The 22596-nt window shown below is 43.6% G+C and overlaps 1 protein-coding gene across 16 annotated transcripts in view; it reads right to left on the bottom strand.

Annotated features, from left to right (window-relative positions):
* Nucleotides 1-22596, bottom strand: part of CLASP1 (cytoplasmic linker associated protein 1) — a 185075-nt gene that overhangs the window by 154444 nt on the left and 8035 nt on the right. For all 16 annotated transcript variants that reach the window (XM_040602654.1, XM_040602652.1, XM_040602653.1 and 13 more), the window contains exon 2: nucleotides 17775-18249. In XM_040602654.1, the coding sequence (XP_040458588.1) occupies nucleotides 17775-17969 (195 nt within the window). In that variant the 5' untranslated portion in view covers nucleotides 17970-18249. The remainder of the gene's footprint in view (nucleotides 1-17774; nucleotides 18250-22596) is intronic.

Here is a 22596-nt window from a genome sequence, read left to right as displayed (position 1 = left end):
TCTGGACACTGTATACCGTCAGTCAGTGGCAGAGCTGCCAGCTGAACCTGAGTCTCTACCAGCCCAGTTCCTGCATGAAGCACAAGCCTTGTATCTCCACTGACTCAAGCTGTGAGGTTCACAACCGGTGCTCCCAGGACTTGTGAACTGAATCCCTCCTCCTCATACAAATGAAGACATTAAACAGACCAAGTTACCTGCAAAGAGAAACTTGATTTTAAAACCTTTTCTCAGGAGATATTTTTCTTCTGTGGAAAGCCTGGATATTACAAAGGCAGAAATCACCAAAACACATTAGTTACCACAGGCCAGTCATACACATTAAGACGTAGTACCCATATCACACTATTGCAATGCCTATTCATCTTAAAACCACATGGGAAAAAATAGGTCTAGCTCATGGTTAAGGTTTCCTAAGAAGTCATATGCAGAGTCTCTGAATGCTCCAACAGATTTTCTTCAGAGCTTTCCCTTGAACACAGATGAACCAAATGGGCAAGACACTCCCAGGAGTGACATCCTGCACTGCTGCTGGAACTGTCTCCTCTTGCACCCTTTAACGCAGAGCACAATCTCCTACAGGCAGGGGTTGCATCTCCTTGTTGCCTGCAAACACCACAAGCAGGACAAGCAATTGAAAAAAAGTCTGCTGGTGTCTGCAAGGTATCTAAAACTTCACCTCATGAGCCACCCTGCAAATACAGGGTGGACTGCTATTCTGACTACCTACACAGAAAAGCTTGGTTGTGGTGCAGACCTGTGGTTTGCAAACCTGGATTTTGTCATTACCACCTCTGTTTTACAGCCTCTACAACCAAAGGAGGGAGAAGGGTCTGCCACAAGCTAAGAGTTGACAGCACGCTCTTTGGTATTAACCACTCTTCATTATCACTCTCCTCTTACTCACATGAAAAAAAATCCACACAGCTCCTTCATAGGCCAGACTGGGAGCAGTACTAGTTGGCTAACAAGGATCTGCAGGAGTTTTCTTCTTTCAAACTTAAGACTATGCAATATGTTCGGGAAGGGGAAAACCGACAGAGTTCTGCCCTCTAGTCATTTCCCAAGAGCCCAAAATACCGGAGGCATAATTGCAATTAACTGCTGCTAAGGCCGCCAGCTCAGCGACTAAGCCCTTCCCATGGCTCCTGAATGAATTCACTGTGGTGGTTTTAGAAACTGGGCGGACAAACCAGACCTAGCAACTGAATCCTGCCAATAGGCTTCTCCGTTCCTTAAACATCCTCCTGGAGACCTGGGGGAACAAGGCATCATTAACCTGGAAGGAGAAACATCTGCATGTGGCATCAGCTAGAGCACCTGCATATACAAGCAACTGAGAAAACACCTTTTCCCCTGGAGCTAACCCCTGCAAGGGCACCTGCTTTCCCAGCAAATCTTTACACCAGCAGAAACCCAGTTCCCACTCAGTTGCTCACAGTTCAGCATCCCAGACAGATGGTTTCTAACTTGCAATTGTAATCTTCAGACACACACAAACCCCATATGCAATAGTTTAATCGTGTTCATATATCTAAAGGGGCAAGGCTAGCAATCAACCCATCCAGCCTCTCTTCTACACAGCAAGGATTCCTTCTCAAGCAGGATTTGTGGAGCTGCCTCTGTTCTCTTGGGATTGACCTACAGCTTCATAGAAACATAAGGCAGAAAATGAAGCATGTGAAAAATAACCAGGGATTTCCTCTCCACTACAGAGTCACCTTGCCTGACAGCCTACTTCAGTCATGCAGACAGAGGAGGGCTCCCTCCCACCATGCCTGGTACAAGTGTTTTCCTAACACTGGTTCTGTACCTCTCCCTCCAAATGGAGGTGACAATACTGCACACCAGGCTCTTGTGCTCAGTCACATCACAGCAAGCCAACGAAGCTCCAAACCAGTCTGGTAAGCTACAGGTTTGGGCCACCAGAGCTGTGGTGCACAGAGACTTCAGGCAGAGCAACAGTGTGCCCCAGGAGCCAAGCTTCCTAATGCAACTGCTGGTGAAGCCAATAGGGAAAAGAAAGAAGAAAGCTTCTCCAGATGAAGCAAGAGACAGCGATAAAGAACCTCTCTGCTTCAGCTTTGGCAAATACTCTTAAACCTTCAAGGCAGTTTCTTTTCCATTTACAGGGCAGAAGGGAGGCAGGGTACACTGCAAGCATCCTGCACCACTTTCTATCCAAGTCCTACAAAGTCTGATTTATGTAGCTCCAGAAATACCAAGTGGAAAAGAAAACTTACAAAGGCAAGTCATGGGAAGCAAGAGAGAAAGGTAGTCTTGCCTCCTGTCTAGCCTCAGAATTAGTTTCACTTTTGTTTTTTTGGTTTGTTTGGGGTTTTTTTGTTGGGTTTTTTTTTGTTGTTTTTTGTTTAGTTGTTTGTTTTTTAGTTAAGAGACCTTCTGCTAACTCAGCTTGAAGAACAGTGTATCTGAGAGCAAAGGACTGTTCTAGACACCAGCAAGAATCAGAACAGGCTCCTGCTTGTAAAGGGAAAAAGGACATCAGGAGGAGCCTAGCTCCCATGGGTTTGGGGCACTTGCCTGCCACAGGGACACATGGCCATCAGGACCAGCACAACAAACAGGGACGTAGCTCAGCAGGACCTACCCTCAGCACAGCCACACGGTAAGAGCCATCAGGGAGGAAAGCCATTCTCCCACTCCTCTTCTGGAAGCTCCATTCAATGTGCTGTGAGCTGAGCTTCCAGACCTGCTCCACACTTCATTGGGAACCCAATGACTAGTTCAGTAGCCAGAATACTAAAATTCACTAGACTATTGCCAAATTTTTCCTGTAGGATTGCCTTGCTACTTTATCCATGAACTAGGAGCTAAATACAACCTCCGCCTTAACGCCTGGTGACTAAAGAATATAGCATAAATATTTAAACCAATCCAATTCCCTTGATAGAAAGCAACACACTTGTGCCAAGTTATTGTTCAAGCAGGTTAAAGCAGCATGCTTCAATGATGGGTGTAGCCATTTTGTTGGTCTGAAAAATAATTCCAGATCTTTTTAGAGGAAAAGCACTACAGAATTTAAAAATTTATATTAATCTCATCTTTCTAAAATAGTTTTATTTTATTTTGAACTAGCATCAAAGACTTTCAAGATACTTGTATCATTAACTATGCCAATCAGAAGAGTAGTGAATGTCCAAGCCAACTGTTTATGGTACATGTATGGAAAAACATGCATTAAATATTTCTAAGTCAGATCTTGCAAGATCAGGGGAGAAGCACGAGGTTCCTCCTAACAAGCAGCACTTCCAGGAAGTTTTATACACTGATTAGTTCTAGGGAAGGCTTTGGACATCAGGCATCAAATAGTATTATCTGCATTGACGGAGTCCATTAAAGGCTCCAACCCAAATACTCTAGACACTACACAGGGCATGGGCCGCCACCACAGTCCAAGACCCACCAGGCCTAGAAAGCTACTAACATGTGAGGCTCAACTGCCCGTAGCACAGACAGATCACTTACTGCTCATTACTAGTGGAAGAGCATAAAAAAAAAAAATAGGCCATCTACTGCTCCCCTGGAACAGAACATTTATCTCCAACTCTTCCCTTTCAGATTGGTGGTGCATGTGCACAAACATGTTTTCAGCTGAAAGTTGGGAGCTCACTGCATTAAGGAGAAAATTAGCCATGCAAGTCAAATGAAGAGTGTATGCTTCTTTTCAAGTTTCCTTTTAATCTTTTGATGCCAGATAAAAGGAAAAAACAAGATCCATGTCACAGGTATGCAACTGTTTCCAAAATGAGTACTGAACAGCAGAGATTCAAAACAGACAGGCACAAAGATGAAAACAACATCCATACGCAGCTTAAGTGTGTCATCCACAAATAGTGAATCTGTCACCAAGAAAGAGAAGATGACCTTGTGGCAAAGGACCCCTCCCAGCCTACTTGGGTTCAATCCTTACCTTCCTCCCTGCCAAACTTCAACACTCAATTCAAAGGAACAGGATGCACCTCAAGTTCTTGCGAGCACCTGACCCTACTGCAGGTCTTGGGACAACCAAGTGTCTGCTGATGGGCTCTTCGACCACTCATTCTCAGCTCTTCTACTGGCTACAGAACAGTAACCCTTCAAACAGGGCGACACGACTCCCCTGACTATCACCCAGCATGGACCCCAGCAAACAACGTTCTGCCCAAGGACACCCCTTTATCACTGAAGCCTTAATTACAAATCACAATCCAGCCTGTAATGTTGATTAATCAGCTGCTCTCCTCAGAGACATTTATACAAATAATGATTCAAGTCAAATGAGATTCTAAACTTCCTCCAGAATAACCAAGAGCAGAATACAGGATGTCAAAACAAGCACTGTCTGGAAGCAGAGGGAACATCCTTCTCACACCACTGATCTAGAAAGGGCAAAGGAAACAGCAAGGACAAGAGAAGACAAAAACCGATTGAAAACAGCATTATCTATCATCAAGCTACATTATTTTAAAGAACACAGCCAGCAGAGACCATGATCTCTCTACCCTACATTATTTGCACCAATAACAAATTTTTAGAGGCAGAAGGGGCTCATTAGGTCAGTTAATTTGATATCCTGTGTAATACAGTTCATGAAATCCCAACCAGTTCCTCCTGCAGTGAAACCAATTATTTTCTATGAATAAGGCATTTCTTCTGAAACAGCGTTAGGGCTTAGTCTGATTTAAGATCTTCAAATCAAATAAAGATGATCAGAGCTAAGAATTCTGACCAACAATTTATTTTTTGTTAGATACAAACACTGCATACACTACAGTAATATGCAGAGAGACATAAACATTTTTTCTCCTCTGCCAAAAAAGGGCCCTCCCACCCCGAGATTCACATGCAATAATTTTCAAGCTTCTGAAATGTACAGGGATCTACCTCCTTTCTAATAAAGACGTGGATCTCTAGGGAGCAAATGTAAGCCCACAGGCAACAACCTTGCTTCAAGTTGTGTTTTATAGCTCCCTAAACAATAAATCGAGTTCCATGCAGCCCAGAGGTCACAGGCTGGTACTCTCCAGCCAGAGTGCAGACAACCAGAGAGGGTTGGGTTGTTGTATCAATTCCTATGGCACTATAAAAAACAGTTAATAGCCCAAGGTATTTTTTCTTTCCATCTTCTATTTCATAAAATCTTTATGCAAAACAGCATCTTTCAAAGATGCCACATTCACACAATGCCACAGTAACTGACACGGAAGCCAAAATATCTCATATAAATTCACGTTTAGTTGATTACAAAAGACTACCAATGGGGTTTTGCTTTTAAACCGCCAAAACTATCACAAGGAAATACGGACACAAAAGCTTCGAACAGGGGGAGTGGGAAATTCTTAAATTTAAGTCACACACCCTGACTTCTGTACAAAAGAGTAAACAAGATTAGTTACCACCCAGTCACATTAAACTTCAGCCTCAAAGAAATGTCTCTCAGAAAAAAAAATACCCTTAAGAAACAAAATTCAAATGTAAATTAATCCTTATTAACATGCACACAAGTAACACAGGCATAGAAATTAAAGGCATTTCAAGAGCTAAAACTAAAAAAAATAAAGACAGATCTTTTCCACATTAGCTGTGGTGTTCATCCAGCATTATGCTCCATCTCTAAACAGCCTGCACATGAGCATGCTTTAAGCAGCACACAGCAGCAAGTGGGGTCAATTTGAGTTTGCCTGACTTTAATGGCAGCAGGATCTGGCTGTTAATTAAGTACCAGATTTCCCATTGTCCCAACCCCACCACACCTTTCCTGATTAAAGGCAGCCAGCTTTTAGAGCATTTTTGTTTTAGTTGCTGCTCAGCCAAGTTTGGCTACATACATTCACTTATCAGAACTGCTGCTTTCACTTATCACAAACGCCTTTCTGATCCCTGGAAAGCAACCCAAATCACGCATTTCATTTCCATTCTCCCAGCTTGAAGATGCCAGTCACCTACAACTGCTGATAGCCATGAAGTAAACAGATAAACAGGGTCAAGTTATCTCCTTGACCTCCCAGAAGCCTTTCCTGGCTCACCTCACACCCTGATGAATACCATCTCATCAAAGTCCTGCCCTCAGCTGCTTCTCTTTGTGCTTACCTCACCCTGATTTAAAAAGGCACATCAGAACCTGCCCTCCTGCTCCGCTCCTCTCAGACACATGACAGTCACCGCTGGGGACCCCCCCACAGGGAAAGCTGAGTCTATCCCACTCGCGTCCTTCCCTGCGGCTCCACCTTTCCTCAGACAAGCAGCTCCCTTCTCCAAGACTCTGTCTCATGCACACCTGCTCAGATTCCCCAGAGGGCTTCACCCAGGCCTTTTGAACTGCCAGCATTACCCCATCGGCACGACTAGTTCTTTGAGACATGGCCACTTACGCAGCTCCCCACGCTTTCTCAGTGAACATCCCATACATCCAAAGCCTAGCGTTTGCTCGGCAGTGTCTGAGGACTGCAGCTGCACCAAATAAGCCCCTTTGGCCGGGAGCATGAAAACAGCAGGACCATCCCAGCCACCCCTTCAAGTCTAGTCCAACAATTACACTGATGTTGGACCAACGATCTTGGAATCATCATAAAATGCATTCCTGCAAAACAATTGTGATAAATTTAGATTCTAGTTGAAAACAGAAAACACTTAACACATGGAAGCCTGGAGTACCCACACAGAATACCTAGTACATATTCCAGCAATTCATCCTGACTCTCCTCTCTCTGTCTCATTTCCCTTCTTTATGTTAGTTAAAAGGACTGGGGAACCCATAAGACCCACATGACTTCACTACTACACCATGAGAAACTTGCTTTCCGTAGAAGAAAAAGTCAGCAAGCCACCCTCACACCACCTTTCATGTGAGTTAGTTTTGCAACAGAGCTACACCCAGAAAAATAACCAGTTCTTGTTCTGAAGTGTTTGTCCAGCTAGAGCACACTCTTCTACAATTCCTACACTACTTCCTCCTGGAATGGTCACCAAGAGACTCTTTGAAAGATGCCTGTAAGGCAGCAATCAGCCCCAGATACCTCAGTAACTGTCACTTGGCCTGAGATGTCAGCTCCTGCCCTCCCATTCATCTGCAGTGCCAGTTCCCACCACACCACCTCTAGGTGCAAGTTATCAAACAAGAACCACTGCACTTTTCTCCACATAATGCCTTTCTGCTTGGGAAATGCTTCTCATTAATTGTAAGCTACCTTACTAGAACAGGAAATTCCAGAAGGAAACGGATGAAACTGCATGGAGAGAATGGGACCCAAGCAACACAAAGAAACAGAGCTCTTTAAAGGCAACAAGAAAGCTCAGATCTTCATGGGGACTGGAGCCTTTCACAAGCAGACTTATTCACTTAACTTATTCACAGCCCAGCAACATTCTACAGGTAACAACTTTTCAAAAACCCAAAGGGACAGAAGGTAGAAGAGGCAGACAGTAGACTACCAGGAAAGCCACCTATGCAGGCCTGGAACAGAACCTTAGCCCAAGAGACAAAAAAAAACCCCAACAAATACTCCAATCTGTAAGAGCAGGTACTTCTAAAACCTGTGTGCAGTTTCACCTTTCCAGACAACATCCAACCATTACAAGAGAAATTTCTTTTGGAGGTCAAGCAGTTCAGCCATGCACGTAACAGCAGCACATCAATGGCTCCCTTTGTTCCTCGGCATCCAGCATCACAGTGCTCCTCTGAATGTCTCGGGGTTAAATACGGTACACAACCATCTTCCCCAGTGTCTTAAAAAGCTAGGGGTGTACCCCAGCATCTGCCCAACGATCGTTCTGTCCACAGCACTCTAAACAGGTAAGAACACACACAGATACTTCATCTATTGATGAGTATTGGTTTGAGTAATTTGGTGCAACGAGACCAACTCCATCAGCTACGAGCAAACAGGATTCCCTCCAACACTCAGGTACACTTTTTTACTCCATGGTGAAAGCTAGAGTTGTCTACATTTATAAAGCTACTAGAGAAATTGGGTTCTTAAAAGGTCTGGCCCCATCAGACAACTTTGATGATGGGTGTACATCAGTAAAAGCCTGTAACATTCAGCTTTAAACAGCAATGAACAAGCGGCATCCCCTTTACTTAAGTTCCTGATAGTGAGACAAAGTATTTCTAAACTTCTAAACTGTTAAAAGCAGACACCTCCACATCACTGCATAAGCACCGATGCTTCCATTTGCAGTAAGATTTGCAATTAGACCCAACATGACCGTGCCAGTTTGTATTAATCTAATTGAGAGTCACGGCAATACAAGGCAAAATACTGTATTTGAACATAATTCTAACAGACACACAAAGAACTATGACAATTAGCAGAAAGAGCTGATTTCTAAGACTCGATTCACTATATATTATTCAAACAGCATAATTTCAAAGTACACTGGTAGAAGCAACTTTAGGTTTTCCATTTGCTAATTATTAACAGGTTCTCAGCCACCAGCTGACCGGCACAAACACTCCTACCCTGGCGAGCTGGTAACACCACAGTTAACCTCCCGAAAATTTCACATCCCAAAAGAGATCCCTTCAGCCTCTGCACTTGTGTGCATGTCCTGCCCCCGTAATGAGCAAAGCCAGCCTTAAGAAGGGTATGCCAGGATAGGGCTCTACTACCTAATCTTTCATTGTTTCCACAAACCTCTCCGGAAAGCTATTTTTGGAGATGAAAAAGCATTACTAGGCATGAAAGTTTTCTTTCTCACACTTCATGCAGGGCCCAATCCTACACAATCTTTCCTCTGGCTAAACTCCCAGCCACACTATAAAAAAAAAGATCTTGCTTTACATGCTCTGATAACTGGGACTCTTTGCTCCAATTCTTGAATACTCAAATGTTGCTTTGTTTTAAAGTTTCATATTTGGCAGAAAAGCAATACCAAATGAGGAACATAGCAGGTTTTGCCTAGTTAAAATAAATTTTTAAAAAATTATAAAACTTAAAGAGGGAGAGATCGGATCTAGGAAGAAAGTAATGAACAAATTTGTGGGAGGTAACAGTCACTTGGAGAAAAATCAGAAACTACGTGTCTCCACTCTGTGTTCCACACCTTCCCTCCTGCATGTAATGATACGGCCACAGAGCAGACAACACATGGGATACAAATACATGAGGTTGCTTATACAAACTCACACACAGCACAGTCCAGCCATCAGAAACATGAAGCTGAGAGAACCAAGCAGCAGAACAAATCCAACTGTCCTGAGCCTCGGCTAGATTGTCGCTAGTAAGATGAGCTTGGGTGGCTCATCGTAAGAGTCAGCTCACATACTAAGACAAATCCCAACTGCTACGCTGTCATCACCAGCATCCCAAAGGCATTTACATGGGAGCTGATACACACAGGCACTTCTGACACTGGGACACTTCCCACTTACGTGCTAATAAATTTTACTGGAAAACAAGTAAGAAACAAGTTTTAAGACCTTGACTGTAAACAAAGATACGGTGGACGGAACTAGACAAGCCCAAGGACCCTTGCAACCTGAATTACTTTGTGATCCTATGAGCTGATCCTATGACAATACAGGAAATCAGTTCCAAAATGCAACTGCTGCAAAAGAAGGGCTGCCAGAGCCAGATTCACATATCTGAAACAAAAAGTATCCATGCACCAGCCTTGTTAATCTAGTGTGCTGTTCCTCCAAAAACTAACATAGGTGCACTTAAAGCTAAGATCACTCTGGAAGACTTAAAGAAAAAAAAAAAGTGTTTTTTACTACTATGCACCAGGTATTTCTCAGTCTTACTTTTAAGGAAGAGATCATTAAATTGTTCATCTATCATTCATATATTCTGCCCTCTCCCTATAACTTCTGCATTCTTTAACCAGTTTTAGCAAACTTCAACCTAACATGGTAGAGAAAATAGAGATCCCAAAGACATTATGCTCTTACAAATATAACAACCAGGCAAAAGAGGTTCCATTAAAAGACAGACTTCAGCGTAAGGAAAACCACAACATTAGACACCAGCAAATCCACACAGAAAAAGCCAAAGAAACAAGACTTCATAAAACTTTTCTGCTTATAAAATCACTTCATTAAAACTAGACAACGTCAGAGGCAACTAGACCCCACTGCCAGTGGGATTTGTCAGTAAGTGTTTTTTTCATGGTGAAGTTCAAAGGCTGAGACAAGAACAGCTTTTAAGACAACTTCAAGGAACATCCCACAAAGATGACACAGAAGAGTGTGCATACTTTTAGCCAAGAAGCTAACAGGCTGGTGCTGGTGAGGGAACTATGTGGGCTGATGAGTATTTCTTTCAGCATCAAGGGGACAACAGAACTCCACTCAGCCATTTAGAAACTAGCAAACAATCAAGATGCCTGTAAACCCACCACTGCAACTAACCTCCACTTCAGGCAACAATTCCAAGTCAGGAATCACCATGTCAGGGAAAATGAGGATTCTCCTCTACTCACCCCGTTACTTACTAAACATGATAAGAGCTGGATCGCACATGCATATGAGCAACTGCTAATTTTAATCCAGAGAGAGGTAACAGGCACGTGATCCTCAGGCATGGCGTGAGCAGTCTCTGTAATTCACTTTGGGATTTTTGAGAACCAAAACCAGTACACTTTTTTAAATATCTGTGTTTATTCAAAGTGTTAGAGCAGTTTCAGGCACAGTATCATACCTGTTCTACCATACAGACAAAGCAGCGAAATTAGCTTCCCCTATCACTGTGCCTAATCCTGTATCGTATATAAACTATTCAAAACCATCACTCAAAAACCATCACAAGATCCATCCTAAAACCAAGTAGATGTCCTTATCTATTCCACTCCAAGAGTTTTTTAACGTTCACACTGCAAGCAACTTTCATCTCACATCCAGCCTAAATTTACTCACAGCCAGTTTATACCCGTTCGTTCTTGTGCTAACCTTGCCCTTTAGATCTAATAGTTCTTTCCCTTCCCTGATGTTCGCCTCTCTGATGTATTTATAGACAGCAGTCATGTTCCCTCTCAGCCTTCATACTGTAAACTAAACAAGCTAAACTTCTAGTCTCTGGTTAGGCAGGCTCTCCAGTCCCCTAAACACCACGCTAGCCCTTCCCTGCACCTGTTCCAGCTTGAATTCCTTTCTTACAGACGGGCAACTAGAACTGTACAACACATGCCACAGAAGGACCCTACAAGCACTGTACAATAGCATTAGTATGCCCTTATCCTCACAGAAATAAATCCCCAATAATCTGCCTTTTCCACCAATGCATCAGCTGTGACACTCAGCATGCAGCCAAGCAATACACCCAAGGTTTCCCGAGTGCTAGAACTGTGCTAGACCACCGAATATCCCCTTGTGAGGAGCACTGAAGCGCTGCAACTGAAACACTACACCAGCGTCAAAGGAATAACTTTATCCTCTCAATTTAGTAACCACAATGGTTCAGTCTTGTGTGTTGTTCGGACTCTCAGTCCCAGACCAGCGCCTGTTTGGCCCTGCCAAAGCCAAGGCAGCTGCACTACCAAGCACCCAAGAGAAAACAGCTCTAAATAAAAAAAAAAAAAAATTAAATCTGACAAGATTTGAAAAAAACCACACACCCATAAACAACACTTCCCCTGAGCCAGTCCCAGCACTAAAATCTATGGAAACGTAATATAAAATTGGCCAGAAAGTAAAATCAGGGACTCAAATCTCTATTAGCCAGAAGGATATGCAAGGGAAATGTTTAGTTTGTATCCCATTTTTCTACTCACCTCTCACCATTCACTACTGGCCACCCAGAGACAGGATACCAAGTTAGACAGACCTTGCATGTGCCACTAGGGAAACAAACTTCTGTCCTATTTATTTCAACACTGGGTTTCCACTATTCACACTCCCTTGTGATTCTGCAGGTTTTCACTATTTATATTTGATTTCATAATACCTCAGTAAACAACTGAAAGATACTGCTGTCTGGTACACTCTGGCTCAAAAACTTTGTTTTATGCAACCGGTACCATATCCGCACTGTGTATAAAACCACCGGAAAGTATTACTACTCCACTACAGTTCTTTCCACCTCAGCCACCAAAGAACCCTTCCTGCTACATTATTACCTTTTAAGTGTTAAGAAAAAGCCATAGGAAAACTCTAAATGCTGACTTGCTACATTAGTTTTTTGGGGTTTTTTTTCCCTGTCCTGAAAGAGAAGGACTGAAGCTAGTATTAAATTTGATCTAGCCCGGCTGCTACAAACCTCCTATTCCGCACTGCACCCTCTATGGCACCTCCCCATACTGCTGATAGCAAGCAGGTAAGAGCTGCTCCATAATCTGATCAAATCACCACACAGAGGAGTTAAGTGTTAGAAAGGCAGGCGCAGCTACTACAGCCAAAGAAAAGAGGACTGATCAGCTGAACTGAGCATTAATGTTCAATGCCTACAGGAAACTAGATATCCTGCCGCCAAAACTCTGGTCTTTCTTAAATTCAAGGTGGGTTTTCCTGCCTATTAGGAGCACGCCAGCATAGAAGCCTAATGCAATTCAAGTCCAATGAGTCTTTAGCCCATTCGAAAATAGCTCTTCTCCCCGCAGTAGGAATTGTCAGAAGCAGGTTTTGCCAACAAAGCTTTTGTAACATGGGCATAGGGCAAGGAATAGGCTCTACTTGCAACTCCAGGTCCAAGATCACTCTTGCTCCATAGTTCACTTCCCATATCTTTTGGGAATCACAACTAATTTAATTCATTTTTATTAGCAATTACAGCTTCATGTAAATAGGTTTTCAGGGATGAAATTGCTAAATGAATGTATGTATTCCTAATCCTCACATCCTTCCAGCATCCCAAAACTCACCAGCTAACAGCAGCTGCTTGGAAACCCTTTACAAGTCCCTTTTTTCCTTCCCCAGATGGTGAAGTCTTTTTTTTCCTCCTGTGCACTAAATACTCAACAGAACATGCTTACCAAATTATCATATCAACCCATAAGCATGCACGATAATTATTTCTTAAATCAGGATTTCTTCCACTGAATTTCAACCAAAATAAACATGGCATAGAGAACAAATGTATGCTTATAGTGAACTACCATTCATCAGCTTAAGTAACTCTAATGGATGCCACTTTAAACTAAGCCTGCACCATCTGTTCTACCCCTCAATTAGCAAAGAAAGAAAAAAAATTCAATACACAGTTTAAGAAAGCCAGCTAATTTATGTAAGTTTTATTTCTCTTCAGCTCAGTGAAGCACATTCTTGTAATACTCGATATTCAGAAACAGATCCAAATGGAAGGCTGCTTTCTCTAACACTGTTAGGAGTTTTGTTAGGGGAAATAAAAGTTTCCCTGCAATATTTCACCATCTAAAAAAATTTCTCTGTAACATCCCACCCCACATTTTATTTTAAAGAGTGTGATGCCTCTCTAAGTATCAAAATTAACTAGGAACTAAACAAATCAAATCTGAAGTCCTACACACATGAACACAAACAAAGCTCACGACACAGCCCTGCAGAACACCCACCCTGGCAGACTGGGTCCACCAGTACAGAACCTTGCTTGGTCAGCCAGAAGGCCTCCACAAGTGGAAGTGGTTACAGACCCTGGTGGCTGGGGACAAGTCAGATCCTAACTCTCCTCTCACAAGCAAAGCCCAGTCCTGTGGGCTGCTGGGCACAGCCTCACACAGATCAAGCTGCACTGGGACAAAGGGATCATCCCGTCCAAGGGTAAGATACTCTCTTTAGCAAACATAGCCTGTGCAGTGAGAGTAGTGCAGCAACCAGAAAAAATAATAATTAAAAAAAAAAAATCACTACTTGCCAAAGGTCAGGAAAAAACCCCAGTTTCATTCAGTTCCTTACTGCAAACCCCCACACCCCCACCCAGTTTTACTTCAAAGGGGTTTCTCCCACCACTCTGCAATATAAGAAAACATGGAGTAAAACCCTCTTCTCAATTTGTCGGATCCTGACCTGCTCAAAGGTTCCATCACCACCAAATCTCTATGCTGAGTTCACTCTTGGGTGCTGCTAGTCAAAAACGAACCAGCAATAGCAAGGGCTACTTTCCGTGTAAACCTCAACTACAACAGCACAGAGCACACGTCACAGGGAAGAAAAAAGGTGCAGGAGACCTCATCCCTATTGCTAGATGGAGGCAATGGTACAATACTCACCTGCTGTGGAGAAGCAGGAAAGAGAAGGCCACTGCCAAACACACTCAGTTCACCTCTAGGAATATCAGGCTGGTAGAATACCACTTTAAGATCCTGGACATATTCCTTTACACTACATCTCAAAATGAAACATCAATGGCACATGATAGTGTACATACTGAGAAAGGTACATCGGCCGCAGACCAGTCAGGAGATCCTGTGTACTTAACAGCAGCACTACTAAACACTGCCACAGAGCAACTCAAAGTGAGATTGTTCACCAAGAAATTACTAACAATTTCAGCTCTCTCACCTTGCCATAGGATTGTGAAGTTGAGAGGACATGCTGAAGCTCCTGATGCTGCTGCATGTTTTGCTTCATGTCTCAAGACAGACAGCTCAGTGCAGGCCTTAGTTATTGTTCAGGGATTCAAGGATCTGCAAAATAACTCTCACTTTTTTGCTTAGCCAGGGGAAGAAACGGACTCAAGCCAAACCACCATCCTGACATGGCACAGACCAAGCAAACAAAGCATGTGAAGAAATGGAACAGAGGCAGGATTCCTCTTTGGTCTGCAGCATTCTCAAATACATTCCCCAGCCCAGCCTCACTAGCATACCCCACAGCTCCTAGTGCCCATGCAAACATAGGCTGCCTGCTCTAAGTAACTGAGCTCCAGAGAAGAGCAAGAGCTCTCAAGAAGACTCCATTTTTCCCACGGCACTAGTCTCAGGTCTTCCACCCACCTGAAGGCACTGCTGGCAAAACACAGGCCAGGCAATGCCTGTTGGGTGCAGTTCAGGCACACTCCCGGCAAGCACGCATACGCAATGGCCTTGCACTGGATCTCGCAGCCTTGCTTCAGGTAACAACCCACATGTTGCCTTGACTTGAAAAGCATCCTGAACTATCCAAGTGCCTCCTGCACCTAAGGCAGCTGCCTGATATGCAGCAGGAATCAGTGACCAGGTCACAAGGCCATTTGTCAGAAGACTGCGAGTGCTGAGTGCTATCAGAAGTGTTACGTCTCACTGTTCCACACATGATGCTTTTATGACTTGGACAGCACCAAGGAAAGAGAAGCACCTCTTCCCCCTCCATCATTGCTTTTTTGGTGCATCACTTGAAAAAGATCGAATTGTCTCCAGTCCTCATCCCGAGGTCAAGGACTTCACAAAGTAGTGTCAGGTTAAAATAGAAACCATGTACAGGAAAACCACCAAAGCCTAAAAATGTCAAGGATGGCTATAACATCCATAGCTCAGACTTGTAAGCCAGTGAGGGAGACAGCTTGAGCCCTCCCTGCAGAGGCACAGGAATTTCATGATCAGTTGAGGCTCCCTTTAAACCAAACTGAACTGAATTGACTCAGAGATGTCACTTCTCTTCGGCTCACTGACGTTTCCTCGGTGATAATATGTAAGCACAAATGTTGAATTAGAATAGTCCTAGACGGACAGGAGCAATGAATCAACTGGGTGCTGTCCCAACACAACGTGTCCCATTACCCACACTCAGTCGAATTCTGCGAGCACACACGTTATCACTGAAGTGTCAGGAAATTTCAGACCATGCAGATGATCTCAATCTTTGTTTTAAGCCAATACTTTTCCAAATGAAGGGAGTGAGGTGAGCAGAGCAGCAGAGTGCAAAGCTAACAGCTTTTTCAACGGTGACCGAACAACGGCAGTTTAGCCCTCCAGATGGCTGTTCCAGGGCAGCCATGCTCGGCCTTTCACTCTCAAGGTTGTTACACTAATCCATGACTGGGGTCAGATGACACAGCCACCCTGTTCTCCCTCACGCCAGACAGATCTGAGCTTCTGAACCCCCACCCCACAAGCAGTTCAGAAGGTGACTGTAACACAGAGGAAGGCACTAAAACAAAAGGAAGAGATTGGTACACAGTGATACACTAAACCTTGGCTGGATACTGAAGCAGACCCCACCACATTGCTAACCCCCAGATAGCCAGCTTGCCCCACTCCAAGGTTTCACGTCCTCTATTATACTTATTCACCGAGAAAACACCCTCCAGACATCCGAGATGTCTGTTATGCTTACTAGAACTTAAACACAGCAAATGCTATCTATAGAACACGCACATTAATGAACAGCCAGCTCAGCAGCATGAGTTCTGGAACAGAGTCACTGCAGTACAGAAGGGCCACCAGTTTGTTACTGCAGAATAAAAATGTGTAGTTCCAACAGACAAAAGGCTGGGAAGGAGAGAGGTGGAAGAGAGAGAGAACAATTTATCCTGAAAGGAATTCTGCTAACTAAGTGTGATGCTGGAATTGCATACTGCAAGTATGCAGTAAGTACTGCATAGATCTGCGATCCGTATCACTTCATAAAATCCATGCAAACAGCACGTTTCAAGTTTACTGTACTTGGGTTACCTTTCCACTGAGAATCACAGAAGTCTGTAGGGAAAAGGCAGTTAGCAAGAAAAGGGGGAGTAACATCATGCAATGCTCTCAGGAAATTATACATACAATGCTTGTTCATGACAACAAACTAAGACTTCACGAGCTTCACCAGAATGGACCTTTTACTGAAATGATACTGGCTTTGGTGGTTTGTTGGTTTGGGGGGGGGTGGGGGGGGGGGGGGTGGGGGTTCTTTTGTTCCTACTTGCCAAATCGCTTCTACCTCAGCTGCTTGCTGACAAAAATTAAGAGGAATAAACGCAGCTGTGCAGAACACATTGACAAATCCACTGCAATCTCACAACCATTTCTCAGCAAAAATTTCTGTTAAAAATAGTTTAAATTAATCCGAGGATGCTGAGCTTCAGAGCACTTGCAACCTACACGGCTAGTCTCTCCACTTCTACAGGAAAGAATTCCATTACAACTCTCAGTTAATCATCTGGAGGCTCAGCTCTATAGGAACTTGAGCGCTCAGACTTTTCTGGACTTAGCAGAAAGGAACAAAGTTTCCTATTAGGTCCCATACAACAGCTTAAGTACCCTTTTAGACTTGTCAGAGTGCCTCATGAAGGGACCAGGAGGAGCTTTCCAAGCCACAGCTGAGAACCCCTCCCCACTCCCACAGCACATGGGAGTGGCAGGACTTCCTCACTAAGACCTGTAGGAAGATGAAGCAACATAAAGGGAGTATCAAGGCAGCGCAGCTCTATGTCCTACCAACTCACTGCAACATTGTCAAATCCAACAGAACATGCATGCATACACAGACATACACACGACCTTTCGTGAGCTAAGTACAGTAGATCAACTGTAATTAAGTTGCCCCCAGAAAATAGGAAAAAAAAAATCTAGCAAGATTTAATGACAGTGAAAAATCCTGCTGTTTATATATACTTTTTGCAGTTTCACTTTTTTAATATAGCAGGAAATCAACATTGCTAACTACTGGAATGATCAAAGCATGCCACCAGCTAACAATGTACACAAAGAAACCAGGATAACACCAAATTTAAATCCATTTATCAAAACCTCATTTACTGAATTTTTACTGCCTTGAGTCCTCAATATCGTGTTGGCTACCAACTACCAAGAAATGGGACAAGAATGGTTCATTCAGCATAATTATCAGCTTACAGAACAGTATATTAGAAAGTCTACTATACAACTTTCACTTAGATCACGTGGCACTTGACATTGAAACTTCGGAGTGTAATCACATTCCATTTGACAAGTCTTACCTTGTAATTGCTGGAATTTACCCAAGAAGTGGCCAGTCCATCAACCATTTTATCCAGCATAGTCTGATCATGTTCAAGATCAGCTGACTTCTGTTTATCTGAGAAGTAATCTATCAATTCCTGGCCAACTTGAAGTCTCTTTCCAACATCTTTCTGCAACACCTGGGCTAGGCAGTACTCCATACTGGGCTCCATAGTGTCTTAGAAATACAGCACCAGCAAGAAAGCTAGAGGGCAGTAGGTCCAAAAAATCCCTTTATAAACGTATGCAGGAGGTCGCCTCTTTGTTCGATGAAGGTTACTGAGGGTCTGGGTTTCAAAGATGCAATTCTGAGTATGGCAACAATGCACCATGTGTGTGTGAACAGCAGCTGGCAGGATATTAAAAGTCCAATTTAAATAACTAGTAATAGATGAAGCAACAAGCAGTGCTGTACTGTTGAGTCTGCAATAATTCCCAATTCAGCAGTCCATTCTGAAAGAAATGAAAAAGAACAGTATTATAGGTTAAATTAAGACTGGAGCAAAAAAAGATTGAAAGCATGTCACAAAATAGGTTATTCATATACAGCTGCAAAGCTGTGATAAGCTGGATATGAGCAGCATTGTTCTATTTTAAGGAATCAGACAAGGTAGGTCAGGACAAAAATCTTTGGTTATTCTTCACAACAGCAGTTACCCATCAGTCCCCTACAAGTTTTAGTGACAGACAGTAAATTAGGGGCTTAAGGAACAGCTGATTAGTAATCAATATTATTGCAACTGCCACCATCACCACCCACCCAAAAAGGTAGAGACAAAATCCTTAAGCAGGTCACCAGGAAATGCATCTGCTTTAAGAAGTGAAAGCAGGAAGAGGTCTGGATCCTGTTTTGACTGTTGGTCTTCAACAATCAATGGCATCAGCTGGCCAGCAAGATAGAGCACAACGCTAGGCTCCAGGAATGTAAAATGAGTAATTTTCATAAACTAGGTGCTCAAGCTGTTTCCAGGCTGAATTCTGTTACATCGCAACTACACATGTCCAGGAAACAGCACTGGCACAGTCTAGATGCAGTTCAACCAAGAGTGCCCATGGTGTCCTGAAAACCAAGGCCATACACAAGAAAGGCTGGACCAAACTTTCCTGCCATTCAGAGGAACAGCGTCACCTCTGAAGTAAGTTTTTGGCTTATGTGTAAAAAAGCATCTATATGGCTGGGATTTGTTACATTCTTCAACTCTAGAAACTCTCCTGTCTGAAGATTTCATTAGGAACCTAGCTGCACCTTTTTTTTTTTTTCCTGGTCCCTCCATCTGCAATTAAACATATCCCTCCAAGCAACCAGGGAACAGACCCTGGGCCTGTCCCTCCAGCTTCCCACAGACCAGGGCTCTCAACACCCCCGTTCTGCATCCTGAAGCACTCCCTCATCACCAGTTAGCTGTTTCAGGAGGCAGTGATAAAAATCCACAGTGGTTTTTTTTTTTGTTGTTTCCTGTCTAATAATACCCAAAGCTAGAAATCTGCCCTACTTTTTCCGCCAGCACGAGGAAAGCAGGTCAAGCTCAGAGCAAGGGAAGAAGCTGTGGAGCAGACACCTGGCTCAGTAAACAGCTGGGAGAAAGCTGGAGGCACAAGTTCACTAATTGGAGTCACTGTGGCAGCAAATCCAAGTACCTTGTGTTAGAGCAAATAAGGCCTCCACAGAAGTCTTAATAAAACAAAGTGGACCTGACAGCAGACGAGATGCACACAAGAACCCTAACCTGGAAACAAAAGCACACCTCACACGACAGACTACTTCAGTTCATTATCTCACCTCCATCCTCCTTGGCCAGACTTAAAAACTGCCACATCTTAACACCACCAAGCACAGCATCGAGATGCAGCACAGAGGCTTGTGGTCTCGAGATTCCCTAACCCTACGAGTGTTGGCAGACATGCCCCAGCTGCCCACACAGGCTGCTCTGCTTACTCATCAGGCAGGATGTGTCACCTACAGAGAGCAGGTCCCTCCGTTCCAGGCAGCCAGTTCAAATCCCCACTGGCTGACAGCAATCAAAACTGGTTCTGTACATCCAGGGACTCACCTCTGCCAACTGCCTGGCAAATCTTACCATCAGCCTGAAGGGATTGTTTGTGTTTGTAGACTAAACTCCCTCCTCACCAGCAAAACCTAACCCCCCCCAGCAGCAAGGAAGCATGAGCTGCCACTGCCCACACGGCACCTCGGGCTTTCAGTTAATGCCATGACAGCTTATTGCTTGTGACCATTACCCCAAACTGAACCACCTAAAGAACATACCAAAGTCTCACCATTTTGCTTCAAGTCACTTCAAGAGCGATTTGACTTCAAATTCTAGAATTGTCAATACTCCAACTGATACTCTTAGAACACCTTTTTTCTTTCTAAGAGACATTGGTTTGAAACTACAAGAAAGCCACGCCTTTTCTCGTTGCTGAAGCTACAGTTTCTCACTCATTTCAGCTTAGCACCAACTCCAAAAGCAGTGCTCTGAGCTTTCGCATCCTCAACCAAAACGGTTAATGACACGGCTCCAACTACCCATGGCAGCACAGGCAAAAGAAGAGGGTGGCTTCAAGCAATCATAAAAGCACAGCAGAAGTTTTCCTCCAAGTCTTCCTGTCTGTACCTTTGAATATTGGCCCCTGCCCTGCCCTCTAGCATGGGCTGGTCTTGCTCCTTGCTGCAGGCACTCCAGCTATGCGAGACAGTATTACATACAGGAGGTTCTAAGCATCTAACAGAAGGGTTTTCACACAGCAAGGCAGCACGTCACCGCATACCTCTCCAGCGGAGCACTACTGGAGAAGGGGCAGGTAAGAGATACTCAGCAGCTACCACGCTCTAGCCGAAACCTTTCAAGTTAGCTGGGTGGTTTGCTTCTGGACTCCAGAAGCTGCACACATGTTCAAAAGGAGACACTTCTGTTGGACTGGATAGAACACTGTGAAGAAGTCCCCTAATTGCTTTTAAAATGGAAATGTGGAACTTGCTTAAACTTGAAAATTCAGATTACAGGAGGGTGTGAATGACTTAAATTACCACAGAATAGCCATTTTTTATTAACTCCACACATAAACAAGTCCCAACACATCCAAGAAACCATTAGCTGGCCATGCGGCCACGAGAAAGGAACATTCAAAGTTTCAAGTCTTTCTTCTATGTGGTTTTCATTTAAAAGTTTGTAAGCCTCTGCCTACAGGCACAGAAACAATCTTTTAAGCAAACTGATATAAACAAATTTCTCTCCGACTTCCTCATTTTTTAAACATGTAAAGTAAGGCATAAGATAAAAATTATGGTGCACTATAGAAGAACAGATTTATGCCATAACCTTGAGGACTGTAGTCTAAAGAAGATCCACTATACATTATGGCACCAGGGGAGAAGAGCCAGAAATACCTTTGAAACCTGGGGAAAACGGTAACAGAAAGCCAAGAGGAATGGCTCAAGCTGGCTTGCATCTACCAGGCAACAGGTGTTCAAGCTGCACTTTTTTTAACCAAGAAACAAAAAGCTTTTCTGCACATGTTAGGAAGTCTGTTGACTCCCCCTCTTCCTCACAAGAGGAAGTGGAAAAAACACCACCTGAGAAAACCAAGACCCAAGCTGACAAAAAATGAACCTCCCAGGCAATGAAGCATATGGCTTCTACATCCCACCAAGTTTGAAATCAACAGGACAGATGCTCCCCACATAACAAGCTTTGGTAATCACAAAGCCACAGTTTCACCCCAGCGGTTCACTTCTGTTTCTGCAGAATTTAAATGCCACAGTTTTCAGTAGCCGACGTTACAATCAATTTAGGACTGGGATTTTGAGTACCACCTCTTCCCACAGGCACAGAGTCAGGCAGAAGTCAAGACATCTCAGTGGCACAGTTCCTGTACTAAGAGCTCCTCCAGGTTTTGAGGATTGTGCATATAGGCTCCAAAAGAAGGGTCTTCTCCAATCCTCCTACTAGGCTTGCAGTTTGCACTACGGGAGACAGGCTAGGCTACATCTGGCATAACGTCAACACATCAACAAGAGAAAAAAAAACGTTCTCCTCACCATCCCAACTCTGTCACTGCAAAAATAAAGCTCCCCCTTTCACTAATAAGCCATCAAAACTATGTGCTTAGTCAAAGCCTCTGCCAGTAATGCCTAAATTTTCTATCAAAAGCTATCCAGCAGAAAGCCACTAGAGAGGTTTGTATTTAGTGCCAGCTTGGAGCTCAAAATGATGGATTTTAAAGGAGAAAAATGGCAAAGACTGAACAGACCGAAGTTACTCAGCCTAGATACTACCACTGTAGCATTATAGAAGCTGGTACAATTCACAGCAAAGCAACTGGCTCAGCACGTAGAATAAGTCAAACCAAATAGTAAAAAGGAAATACTTGTCGCCTAAGGTGCTGTGGCAACATTAAGCTGGGTACACAAGCCAATGAATTTTTTTCAGTGCTTAGGAGAACCCCACTGACCCCCGACTAAGCTGAACTGCATTATTTGCAATTCTCAAGTTATCTTATGATAACTGTACAGGAAATTTTACATCTTACTCTTGCAATGAGGAAGGAAACCTGGAGCACGTAAAGAATGCAATATTACTCTCCTGGGGACTTGTCTATACTTGCGAGCTCTTCCAACATAGCTATTCAACTTTAAAAATTACACTCCCCTCTTCTCCTGTGGTCATCTGGTTATCGTCTATTTTATGTTGTTAACAAACCAGTGCAGTCCGCGACCTCCCTAGTCAACTGCTCCAACACAGCTAACTCAAGGCACAAGCTGGCACAGAGACAAAATACTGCTGCCACTCACAATCACTG

This window comes from Falco naumanni, chromosome 8 (assembly GCF_017639655.2).
Source record: "Falco naumanni isolate bFalNau1 chromosome 8, bFalNau1.pat, whole genome shotgun sequence".
NCBI classification, from domain to species: domain Eukaryota; kingdom Metazoa; phylum Chordata; class Aves; order Falconiformes; family Falconidae; genus Falco; species Falco naumanni.
Note: the sequence above shows the minus strand (reverse complement) of the source record. Positions and strands in the feature narration are given on the sequence as shown.